Genomic DNA, 12709 nt, shown 5'->3' with positions numbered 1-12709 from the left:
TAGAGTTCCCGGTTTGCCCGCTGGTGAGCTGGTTGTAGCTTAGCCACTCAGGAGAGAACCTTGTTGTACTGCCGATCCCCGAATCGCCTAGGGTCCGCCCACCTAAGGATGATTCTAAACTCACCCGCCCTAGCTTCGCGGTCGCCTTATGTCCGACAGGGTTGTCCTCTTTGGTGGAGGACCACTCGAGGGACGGTGTATTCTCCTGAAAACTTTCCCCCTGACCGTGAGTTGATCGCGTGCGCGGTCCTGGTGGAGGGGGGACGGGGTTTTACCTCCTTTGGAAATAACCTGCCTTAAAGCTGACCTCGCATAGTCCAACCTGCTATAATTATACATATACAAACCCTTGTTTGGCTAATTCGAACTCAACTCGCTTTTGTGTGAAACGGCTGATATTTAGCGGAAATCCGTCCTCGTCGTACTCTACGGCAGGGAGGTTCGGATATTTCCGCGAGATACTGGTTTCATATACCTCCACTGATTGTTGGTATGTGGTAAATACAACTACTTTACTGCTCTCTGGCGCAGTTACCTTAAAGTTTAACCGTTTTTCCAAAAATTCCCTAAGCGTTTTTTTTTGGCACTACCCTTAATAAATCGTTAACGGTTGCACACTTGACATGGGTGTCGATGGTCACCAACTTTTCATCTCGCAATAGTGGCAAAAGTTCCGCGTAATCCACCCGGTAAGAATTTGTACCCACAAATAATGTGACAGTATGCATCAACTTATCCTTCAACGAACAAATTTATAAATTTAAACAAGAAAGAAAAAAAGACATAAAATTTTGATTTTTTGTTGTTTGGTAGGTAACAAAAAAATGAAATTACATAAATAATTAACACCAGCGCGCCCTCCTTGGCGTTGTTTGATGGAGAGGGCTTAATAATTAACCTTTTGCTGAATAGCCACCGTTCCACGAAAAATCGAGGACCTACACCGTTACCTCAAAGATTAAATTGAATACCGCGCTGCGATAAGAGCACGGAAGGATCCGAGAAAACAAGCTTGAAATTTAAACACAATTAAATACACACTCCAGTAAGGGACAAACAAACTAATAAGAATAGAATAAAACCTTTGACTTGACCCACCACAATTTGATATTTTCATATAGATAATGGGATGACTTGTTCTATCAAAAAAAATTAAAAAATTTTTAATTATCCAAAAGTCCTAGCGCTCGCAAAACAGCTACGACATCAATGACCACACTAGCCGAGCCGTTTGGTACTGCTGGCGTCGGGGCACGCCAGTTGGAGTTAGCGGGGGGGTTTGCCAAAATTCGCGGGGCGGGGTTGACTCGTTTGAGTGAGGTAGGGCAACACATAGTAATAATTCAAGCAATGCAATAATTAATAATTTGCAATAAATAATAAGCAATAAATAATAAATTGAAGCAATCAATGAAGCAACCACTTATCAAGAGCACACGAGGGTAAATTAAAAACGGCGATTTACAATCGGGGTGAATTAATAAAGGATGAAGAAAGATTCAACAAAAATTATTAATACTATGGAGATAGGGGCCGAAAAAGGGGGCGGGGAAAAGAAAAAAAAAAAACAAGATAATGAATATAACTTTAAAAACGACCGAAAAGTTGATTTGAGAGCAGGGGATCGCTTGGCTACGAAAGAAAAAACAAAAAACAAAAAAAATGACAGGCCGGTTCGGAACTCAGAGATTTAGAGATTCAATCTGAAATTTGAAATTTGAAACAACTCGCTTGGCAATGGGAGAGGTAAACAGGGTCGGCTGAAAACCACTCTCCGGGAGTTTAGTTTTTTGGCTACCCGGGGCCGGCCACCACTTGAAACGCTACTGATTTGGGGGCCTGAGGAGACACCTTAATATGCAGCTATATACCAATAAATTCTCTTAGGAGAGAAAAACATGGGGGGGGGGGGGGCGAACGTTCCACCACTTGAGGTAGGTGATAGGAGGCCTCAAGTCCTCTGTACTAGATGCTTGGTAGAGCTAAAGTGAAAGTAACGATCAAAAGTATTAAATTGCACTACGATGTTCTGGCTAAAATTGATTAGGCAAATTTGCAAACCTGGCCTGAGGAAAAACGCCCTTTAGCAGAGAGCTGCTCCGGCCGCCAACTGGGTGGTCAGTCGCAGGGGGTCGCAGAGCGAGGGGAGACTGGGATACACAAACACAGTACACAAGTTCAAAGGGGGCCACTCGAGTTTAATATCAACACAGTTTTCTTTAAAATCCAAACAACGAGGACGCGAATCTTAATCACTAAGAATATTTTATAACAATTAATTTCTACTATAAGTTCTACGAAAAACAACAACACCTCGAACTCTCAACAACAACTTAAAGTTCCTCCACTTCGAAAATTTAGGAAAGAGAACCCCAGAACACTCGAAACACACGGAAAACGATCTACTCCACTCAACTCACGACGGCGAGGCCGAATTTACGAGGGGGAACGGGAACGGCACCAAGTCGGAACGATGTAAGGTAATAACCGCTTCGGGTACGTACCACCGCGCGCAGATTCGAACTGACTTCAGAGTTTTTCCACCGAGCTCCTCTAGGCCCTGGTGAGGCTGAAGGAGCGTCGGTTCCCACGATTTGGTCCTCCGGAAAAATCCTGAAATCGCAAAATCCCGTGCTCTCAACATGGCCACAGGAAATCCAGCAGACAGTGTCTGGAGCATCGCGACCAAGTCTCCCCCAAAAATTGCTAACACCGGAACTTAACGGCGTTAAGTTAGTGACTTTTCAGAGAGGCCCGGCAACGATGCTACTTTCCGCCGAATAACATGTCGTCATGTTTTTAGGATTTGTTCGATCTGTCACGCTCCCACGGAAAACGCCCGGCAATGGTTTTCATCCAGACAGGATGCGCAGCATAAGGTGTCATCTTGCTCAAGCACATCCTGCCCGGGTGACCACCGTCGCCGGGCAATTTCCATGGGCCAATTTTTCGTTTCAGTGATATAAATTTGGACCGCGTTAAGCAGAAAGGAACCAAGTCACCTTAGCTATTGCCAAATTTAATGGGGCAATTTAATTTTTACACGAAAACGCATAGTAACATTGGGATTGCATTTTGCAAAAAGGAACCACTAGCATTGCAATGATGCTAAGAATGTGCAACTTCATCTTTTGCAATAAAATTGCGGAAACCGTGAAAAACTATGAAATTTAGATGGTAATTTTTGTTTTAAATTTACAGTTTTTAGCGAGTAAAATAGAAACTATTAATGGATAATCGGGTTTTTCCTCCAAGACAAAAGAAGTTGCACAATCTTAGCAACATTGCAATGTTAGTGGTTCCTTTTTGCAATATGCAATCCATTTGATCTCCATGGGGAGGAGGAACCTTTATGCGTGGGCAAAGACCAATTTCTTAGGGATTTTGGTAAAATCAGACAGAAAAATCGGCATTTTAGTTTTTGGTGGAGAATACTTCCTCTTACATTCAAAATAATATGCACCCCGTGCGGTTCAGTTCACTCTCGTACTAATTCATTAGAGTCCCTTTATACCCAGAGTTAAGACAACTCGATTATCAGCTGACTGGCAGCCGGCCTTGGCTGGCCATGGAGGCCGAAACGAGTGCACCCAAACGAACGATATTGAGGGATAAGAATCAGGAATCCTGCGATGTCTGTCACACAAAAACAACAACATCAACAAATTGATCAATTAAAAAGAAAATGAGATTGGTTTGTGAATAATTTCTTAATCTATTTTCATTTTGGACCGATGGCAATAACAATTTACTCTTGATAAACCACAATTAGGTAATATTTTCATTATTTTTGTTGACATTCGAGGTACCGCCATCTTGGTGCACTCGTTTCGGCCTCCATGAGCGAGAACCAATCAGAATTGGATTTTTTTTTAGGCCACTTTCAGCCCAACCCTGGCCCAACCAAAAGTGAGTTGTCTTAACTCTGGGTGTAAAGGGACTCTATAATTCATCACTTTTCAGACGGAAGAACGTAACTCCTATGCACTAGAACTGTTCCAAAGGTTCCGTTTACAAAGTTCCATTCTTTACGAGGAAACTATTCGACATTCATCACTGAAAATGTTGCCAACTTTTCCTCTGATTACCCACGCATAAAAGCTAACAATATTTTGGGCGGAAATTGCACCATCATCATCATGTTCTCGTAAAAATGAGGTCTTCTGGTCAAATTTGAAACCTCGAATTGGAGTTATACGGTTCTTCGTCGGGGGAAGCCGAAAATAGTTCCATCAATTCGTCGTTCCCCAGCCGAAATAAGAAATCGTGTAAATCGTCAATTCTGCCGTGATAAGGAAGAACGCAGTATGAGCCTCCAGACGTTGCCAAGCTTCCTCCGCTAAAAACCGAATTTACTGGGAAAATTGCGAATATTATTTTTCAAAATTTTCAAACAATTTTGTACGCAATTTAATCCAAAATATCTGAAAATTTCAAGGACAAATAATCAAACAAATATGCATGAATGTCACCAAAAATACATGTTTTATCAAGGAAAATTTGGCAACTCTCGAATGCTTATACGGCGTTCTTCCTTAGCACGGTAGAATTGTGGATTGTACTTCAACTTGGAAATTACAGTGCGTTTATGACTAATAACATTGATTTTCCACCTGATTACAGGCAAAAAGCAGCAATATTATGGACAGAAATTGCACAACAGTATTCATGTAAAAAATTGAGTTATTAGTATCATTTTCGCAACTTTGGGAATGGAGTTAGGGTTATTCGTCCATGAGACGACAGCTTTTAAGTTTTTGGGTTCTAAGGTCCCAAAGCCCGTTTTGCCATGAAGGAAAACTAATGAGCGATTTCTGCTGGCATTCCACTACGTTTTTCTCCGTTTTACACAGTGTTGGATTATCTGTGAAAATTTCAAAAAATCAGTGCTGCCATTTTATTTTATCAAAATATTCCGAAATAACTCCGATTTTCTAAGTTCCAAGAAAAATTACGCGGAAAAATTACGAAATACGCTCGGATTTAGTTCCGAAGATCGTCAAATTTGATAAAAAAAAAAAAATCCCTAAATTTGGACAAATGAATGGTCAAACTGGCGACAACCCGCAAATTTCGAGTAAATTCCGAAGATAGCTGAAAATTCCGGGGAAAGGAAAGTTACGAATTAATTCCGGGAAATGGCAGCACTAATAAACACCGAAAAAAAAATCTCGGTGTATATACTAAGAATAAGAAAAGGGTAAAATTACCAAGAATTCAGGGTTCTATTTGATCCCAGTTTTTTCTCGGTAAAATTACCGTTTATGGAACTGGTAATTTTACCGAGAAATCTCGGTAAAATTATTGAACTTTCTCGGTAATTTTACTGGACCTTGGTAAAAACGCCAATATTTTTTATCGACTGTGGTAGAATTACCGAGATAAAATGGCAAAGTTACCGAGAACTGATTACCAATAAAAGTGGTATTCTTACCTGAAAAAAAACAGTAAAAATACCGGTTTTTAGGTAAGCATACCAGTCCGTCTTGGTAAAATTACCAATAATTGATAAAAAAGTGAGATAGTAAAGGTACCAACGGACCTTGGTAAAAACGCCGAGAATTTTTTTTCAGTGAAGATAAGAAACGAATAAACAAGTAAAAATTCTTACCTGAGACAGTGGGATACTGTGCCAGAAAGGCTTGTCGAGCCAAGGCGACCTCCTGCTTGAGGGCCTGTTCGCCGGGTCCCTCGATGGCAGCGAAGGCGAGGCCTCCGAGGATCAAGTAGAGGGCGTAGAAGAGGAAGTAGAGGAGGCAGAGGAAGGAGCTCCGGCTCATGCCGCAGAAGAGTCGGGGATGAGCCCGCTCCAGGGTGTCCTGCATTTTTCGGCAGGGATCCGGAATCCGCTCACACTAGCAACCCGAACCCGCGCACTTCCCGCGAAGCCGAGCCCACCCAATCGGAAATTTGACCTTGGGCAGATCGGAATAATATTGTGGCAACCTTAGCGAGATTGTGAGCATATTTCAACAGTAAGGTTGGCCTGAGAATCTTGGTACAATATACCATCAATACTGGATATATAACCTTAGTATTTTAATATTGCACCAATATTAGCAACATTAGAAATCCAACGTCAGGTGGTGCTCGGTGATTCCAAGATTGTCACAATGTTGTCACAATATTGGTTATACAATATTGGTAAACTAATACTGTCGTAGAGTTATGTTTTCAATATTGCAGTAATATGTTAGTTTTAACATTGGCGCATTATTAAAAAAAATACTGAACATAGGCTTCTGCTTATAATATTGACACAATATTGACACAATATTAGGAAAACAAAATTGCTAAAATAATATCGAGACGATGTTATCTCTGTGATACTGCGGTATTGTTATTATGTTAACATTCAATTAACGTTAGAACAACAAACATAACAGGCTTCTGTTCGTAATATTGTCATAATATTGACACAATATTGGATATCTAAAACTGCTGAATTGATATTATGCTAACATTATTTTTACAACATTGTGGTAATATTCGCACTTTAACATTGTCACAAGATTAAGAAAATAAACATTTTAGGCTTCTGTTTCTAATATTGTCATAAGATTAACACAATATTGTGCGCGGCGAGCACAATTCGACCGCGTTTGCTATTTCCGCCACCAGGGCGCGCTCGCCGCGGATCTGCCGTTGCGGTCCCTTTAAGGGCAAATTAAAGGGCAAAAACTGCGACCTTTCGCTTTTTGACGTAATAGGCACATGATCCATAGGCGTCTAACCCATCTTACCGATATTCTTAGGCCAAGGGCTCGAATGGAGCTTTTTGGCAACGGTCCGCGCGCGGCCGCCCCGTCAATGGGGCTGGTTCTCGTTTCGCCTGGGCAGTGGTTACAAGTGGGATCCAAGTTGAATACTTCAGCCAGTGCAAGCAGCCAAGAAAGTAGCTGATCTAGGAAGGTTCTTCAGCACTCCGATGTTCCGTATGCCTACATTAAAGGCATTGCGACGCTAAGAAACTTCTTCCGCGAGGACGGCAGGTAATACGGCGTTCTATCGCCTACCTTGCCTCATAGAGGTAAGATTGGAAATCCAAGCTTGTCTCGGAGGTAAAATAAATCTTGTTACAGCTATGGAACGTCGTTTGGGACATTACTAAAACAGCACTCTCGCTCGTTAAATGTGAAGACAGCGGTGAGACAATATTACGTCAGGAGGGAGTTTAGCCTACGTCACCCAATATCGCGTTGCCAGTTGACATCATAATAATGGAATTATAAATGAATTTGATTCTTTGCAAATTAGTTTACTGATTATATTTAATAATTCACTCATCGGATTTTGTTTCGTATACATTTTCACTCAACGCGTTTTTCCTGATTTGTTTATGTTTGTAATAATGAGAATTATGCTGTTGAAAAATGATATAACGGTATTTTAGTGATCTAAATAACAACTACCCTACTAGCAATGACCTGCTTTTGAAACATTCTTCAAAAACTCTTAAAATTAGTTTTCGGCTATTTTTTTAAATAAAATTTAAGAGAAAAATAGGGTTAAAAAAAAAACCCTCTAAATATCAGTGTAGATTTATAACATATTTTGCAAACATTTTTAGCTTTGAAAAACTACGTTGATATTTTAAGAGTCTCTATATAAGTAATCACATTTTTCTTTACCTAAATTTTACTGCTTGTAAATTTTGCTTAAAAATTAGCCAAGACGGGTCTCCTAAGAAGAGAATTTTAACAGGTTTTTTGAGAGTGGTCATTTTTAAATTTAAGAGTTATTTTTTAAAAGTTTTTTTAACGGCCGATTGATACCAGAGTAATGCGATTTTCTGCAGAAACGATGCCTTCGCACCGATTTATCAAAATTACCATAGAATAAGAACAGTATAAACTTTTTAAAATCCCCTGAAAAATTGCTAAAAATCACCAGGATACATTTCACTCCCGTTTAACACTCACGTATACTTAAGGCATGGCAGTATATCCAATATCTGTTGTGACTTATAATCCAAAAAAACAAAAATATGATTTTTGTACAAAATTTCGGCCCAATCCAAAAAATGTCACTAATTACCAAAAACAAAAAAAAAAAACCAGGCACCCAAAAAATATGATGGCAGTACCGTTTGGATTCATCATATAAAAGGAAATGATATCAAAACGGCCCAATTTTCTCTTTCATGCCCATGCAATATACCAAACACCCCAACTTTTTTCACAAAAAAAATAAATAAATGAATAAATACCTATAAGGTATGATGACCTGAACACGTTTATTGGATCCATCGCTTTAAAGGAGTATGATATCAAATCGGCCCAACTTCTCTGAAATATGCCCATCTCGGATCAATAATTTTTTTGAGACCTTCCGACTCATCGCTGAGGAGACACTGATCATTACTTGACCCTTAGTATATGTCCTTGTTTAGATGTCAAAGAGTTCCTTATGAGAACTGCAATGAATTTTTTTTCTTTGAAGAGATAAAATCAAAAAATCGTCATAAAATTGAAAAAAAAATTCGAAGAAAAAAAAAGGAATGGGCCGGCCGGCCGTACATACAAGTGGTAGATAATATAGGGTGATTCCCTAGTAGCCAAAATATGATTTATAATACATTTCAAGATATGTAAAAAATACCTATTCAAATACCTATCAAATAGGGTATTAAATAGCTTAAAATAGGTATAAAATACCATATTAAAAAATCCTATAAAGTGTCCTTTTTTTATAGTATCCAATACCATATAAAATAGGTATAAAATAGGGTTGTATTAAATACCATATTAAATAGGTATAAAATGGGGTAGATAACCCAAATGATGGGGTACCATTCTAAATGTGTAAAAAGTAGGTTTCTAGGTGGACCGCATTAAACAGAAAGGAACCAAGCCACATCAGCTATTGCCAAATTTAATTGGGCAATTTAATTTTTTACATGAAAACGGTTCTGCGGATTTCCGTGGAAATTGCAGTGAAAATTCTCCATAGTTTGAAGCAAATGCCTTAAAAATTTTAAAGGAATCCGCACGAACGTTCTCTCGTAAAAAATTGCATTGCCCGATTAAATTTGGCAATAGCTGATGTGGCTTGGTTCCTTTCTGTTAAACTCGGTCCAGGTGGCCTGTACAAAAGATAGCATACGTAATACTTATAAAAATTGTTTATTTTTTACTCATGAATACAAAGAACAAATGAATACAATACCAAAGGCTTAGAATACATCCTAGTAAAGAGATGAAGAAAACCAAAAAATAAACAGGAATATAAAAATAATAATACAGATCAACATCCTGACATAAGAGATTCCAGAATCAAGACATAAGAGAGAAGGAAAATGATGATTACTCAAGAGAATAAATTTGATCGACAAGTCTTTATTTGTTCTTTGGATTAATGTAGAAAAAACTGCTTTTAAGTAGTTTACTAAGTCAAGACAACGAAAAAAAAAAAAAAGTATAAATGTCCCATTTAATAAAAGGAATTAATGCTTAAAGTAATCTGAATGGAATTTCTTATCATTTAGCCATAGTTTGGTAGCCGGCAATCAGCTGTGACTAAAATGTGAAGAACCCATACTGATGCCTTTCGGCTCAATTTCGTCAAATGGCATTCTTATCACCAAGTACTGTTGAAAATTCAAGGTTCAGTAGCGTATAGCAACCAACCATGGCCTAAATTTCCAGAGAAGCAAAGGTCCTCATGGAGGCACGGGATATTTGGGCCATGCAAACATGCTCAATTAAAGTTTAGAAAATGAACAAAAAACACTCACCAACTTGCTCGAATCTGTAATCCATTGGGTCAGGAAAATCCACTTTGCAACAATGAATCCGAACAATTAGAACTGGTATAAGTACCGAGGAACACTTGAAACACTATGAGTGCATTATAGAAAAATCTAAAGCACTCTTTAAAGTAAGAGAAAAATTATTAGCACCATGATTTAATAGCTGATCAAAACAGCAGCCTGATTGTTGATATTTTGTGTTTGTCGGGTAGACGTACATGACAAAGGTAAGAAGGCGGAGCAAGATTGGTCGGCTATGTCTTATCGCTGCTTTATCAGGACATACAGTTGAAAACTGAAGAGGTGCCTGTAGCTTGTCGTGAGTTCCACCCGACATAGGCACAACAAAGCAGTGATAAAATATAGCTGACCAATCACGCTCCGCCTTTTAACCTATGTCATCTATGTCTACCCAACAGACACACAATTTCAACGATCAGGTTGCAGAACAGCACTCTCAGAAAAGCACTAACACAACGCCATTTTTCAGTTTATTTATAGAGAAGAAAAATGCATTTTTCAAAAGATGCGACATCATCCCTTGACACCGACAAAAATGAAGCTTAAATAATTTAATGATTTACTCCGATCATTGATGATATCAAGGTAGCCATCGATTCTCTACCCGACGTTCCTTCCACACATGACAGAGAATGTCAAAGGCACAGAGCGAATGGCACTAAGCAGCAATTTACATCTGATATGGCAATAGTTCCTGGAAGTGTCGATCTGCAAAAATACAAAGCAAGAGACAGATCATCCAATTGACCCACCTACAATTAATGACCATCAATAGAGACAGACATTAAGATACATTACAATAAATCATCCACCCTTTGATAACAGAATGAATTCAAAGTGAGAGTCAGACCCTTCCTTCTGGAGGGAGGGCCAAGAAAAACTTAAAAATTGACCACTTCACTACTTACCGGTCTGAGCCACTGGATGAAACACAGTCCACCAGTCGATACAATTTAAAACTCAGGGACCCACCATCCAATTTTGACGGATACCTAACCTGATTCAATCACTGATTGCCAGGATACGTTGAGTAACTGATACGTAGAGCAGTTCGTTCTTGTTGAAGCTCTAGTGGTTCTAGATATTTTAAAATCAGACAACTTTCAGATGTCCTACAAGAGATGAAGTAGATGCAACCAAACTTTAAGTGTACTTCATTCTTTTGAAGACGCAAGGAAAATGCAGGTGGTATGAGGATGTTCATGGATGTTCCTACAGACTTACTGGAGCACTCGCCTGCAATAGTTGGGAAGTTTCTATTTGTGATAAGGGTCTGCTCCAAATAAGATTAGCACCTTTAGAGTGCATCAGCCGATCCACCATCTCGATTCTGCTCTTCACTTTCAATGCTAAATTGATGAAAGATTATCTTCTGTCCCACCAAAGGAGTGCGTACACTTATTTGATGTAGACTCTCCACTCAACTTTGTAACAGCAGTAAGAAATGGCACATGGTAGTAAATGCATACATAACTTCATATAATTTCAATACCTGATTATGAAAAAGTTTTGTACGATTGGAAGGACCTAACCTGGAATCGGGATCCACATGAACGATTAAGCCCCACTGCAAATGATGGGTCAGTTGCGCTGGTCTCAGAAATTTATTTTGATGCTTGATTCTTGTCGAACAAGATTCAAAAGAGACAGTTAGGGCCATCGTCTAAGAGAATATTTTACTCGCATGAGGCGCTCAGATATATACTCGCAAACAACAAGCAGAATTACATCCTCTGGTACCTGCAGGAAACGTGAGGTTGGCATGGAAAAAGGTACGAGAAAAAAGTAAAATTAGCTACTTACTCTGGCAAACAGATGAATAATTCAAGCAATGAACAAATTCCTGCAACGGAGCTGATAGTAATGAAGTATTGAAACAAATATAAATAAAACAACTTGAAAACTTTTAACCATCAAGAAGGCGGCGATGGGCTTTAGACTAGACGGGTTCGGTGTATGCGCAAGGCGGAGCTGAGACCGTTACAAATGTAGCGGCCATCTTGATGACGTAGATAAGTACAACCGCTACGAGGACGTATTATCATCACACGAACACGAAACGAGGATGCAGAGATGAAAATTTCCATTTCCATGAAACTTAAAAATGAAATTGGTTTGATACTTATTAATAGGTATAAAATGTGCTTTTGAGATACACCTGTAAAAAATCATGTAAAATACCTATAAAATAGATGGATCTAAATATGTATATTTTATACCCCATAAAATATCTATTAAATACCTATAGAATAGGGTATCTGGACGATACCTATTCGATGGCACTATTTTGGCTACTAGGGTTATCGTCTCTCTTTCACATATACATGAACAAGTATCATCGTCAAAAGGAGGATCAGTCCTTCTTGAAATCGTCATTGAAAGATAGACTGAAAGATATTCACACATGAGTGAACAACTTAACAACTTTCAAGCAATGCCATATTCTTTGTTTGTTTCTGATAGAAGGCCTTACAAACTACTGAACCTTGGCGTATTATTGCGAATATTATGTGCCTCCTACTTACAATGCTTCTTTCTTAGCAACTTCATGGATGTTGGCAAGACCGGGTCGGTCACCCATGCCAAAATGTTGGGGCATACCAATGTATCTACATTTCCCCCTTTTTTTTTGTACGTGCCGGCCGGCCCATTCCTTTTTTTTTCTTCGAATTTTTTTTTCAATTTTATGACGATTTTTTGATTTTATCTCTTCAAAGAAAAAAAATTCATTACAGTTCTCATAAGGAACTCTTTGACATCTAAACAAGGACATATACTAAGGGTCAAGTAATGATCAGTGTCTCCTCAGCGATGAGTCGGAAGGTCTCAAAAAAATTATTGATCCGAGATGGGCATATTTCAGAGAAGTTGGGCCGATTTGATATCATACTCCTTTAAAGCGATGGATCCAATAAACGTGTTCAGGTCATCATACCT

The 12709-nt window shown here is 38.9% G+C and overlaps 1 protein-coding gene across 1 annotated transcript in view; it reads right to left on the bottom strand.

Moving 5' to 3' along the window:
• LOC109034408 (potassium channel subfamily K member 1) overlaps positions 1–12709 on the bottom strand; it is a 128119-nt gene that overhangs the window by 83414 nt on the left and 31996 nt on the right. The window contains exon 2 of the mRNA XM_072299420.1: positions 5612–5897. Within this exon, the coding sequence (XP_072155521.1) occupies positions 5612–5825 (214 nt within the window). The 5' untranslated portion in view covers positions 5826–5897. The remainder of the gene's footprint in view (positions 1–5611; positions 5898–12709) is intronic.

Source organism: Bemisia tabaci, chromosome 4 (assembly GCF_918797505.1).
Source record: "Bemisia tabaci chromosome 4, PGI_BMITA_v3".
Lineage (NCBI taxonomy): Eukaryota > Metazoa > Arthropoda > Insecta > Hemiptera > Aleyrodidae > Bemisia > Bemisia tabaci.
The sequence above is the reverse complement of the archived record's forward strand: the minus strand, read 5'-3'. Positions and strand labels throughout refer to the sequence as shown.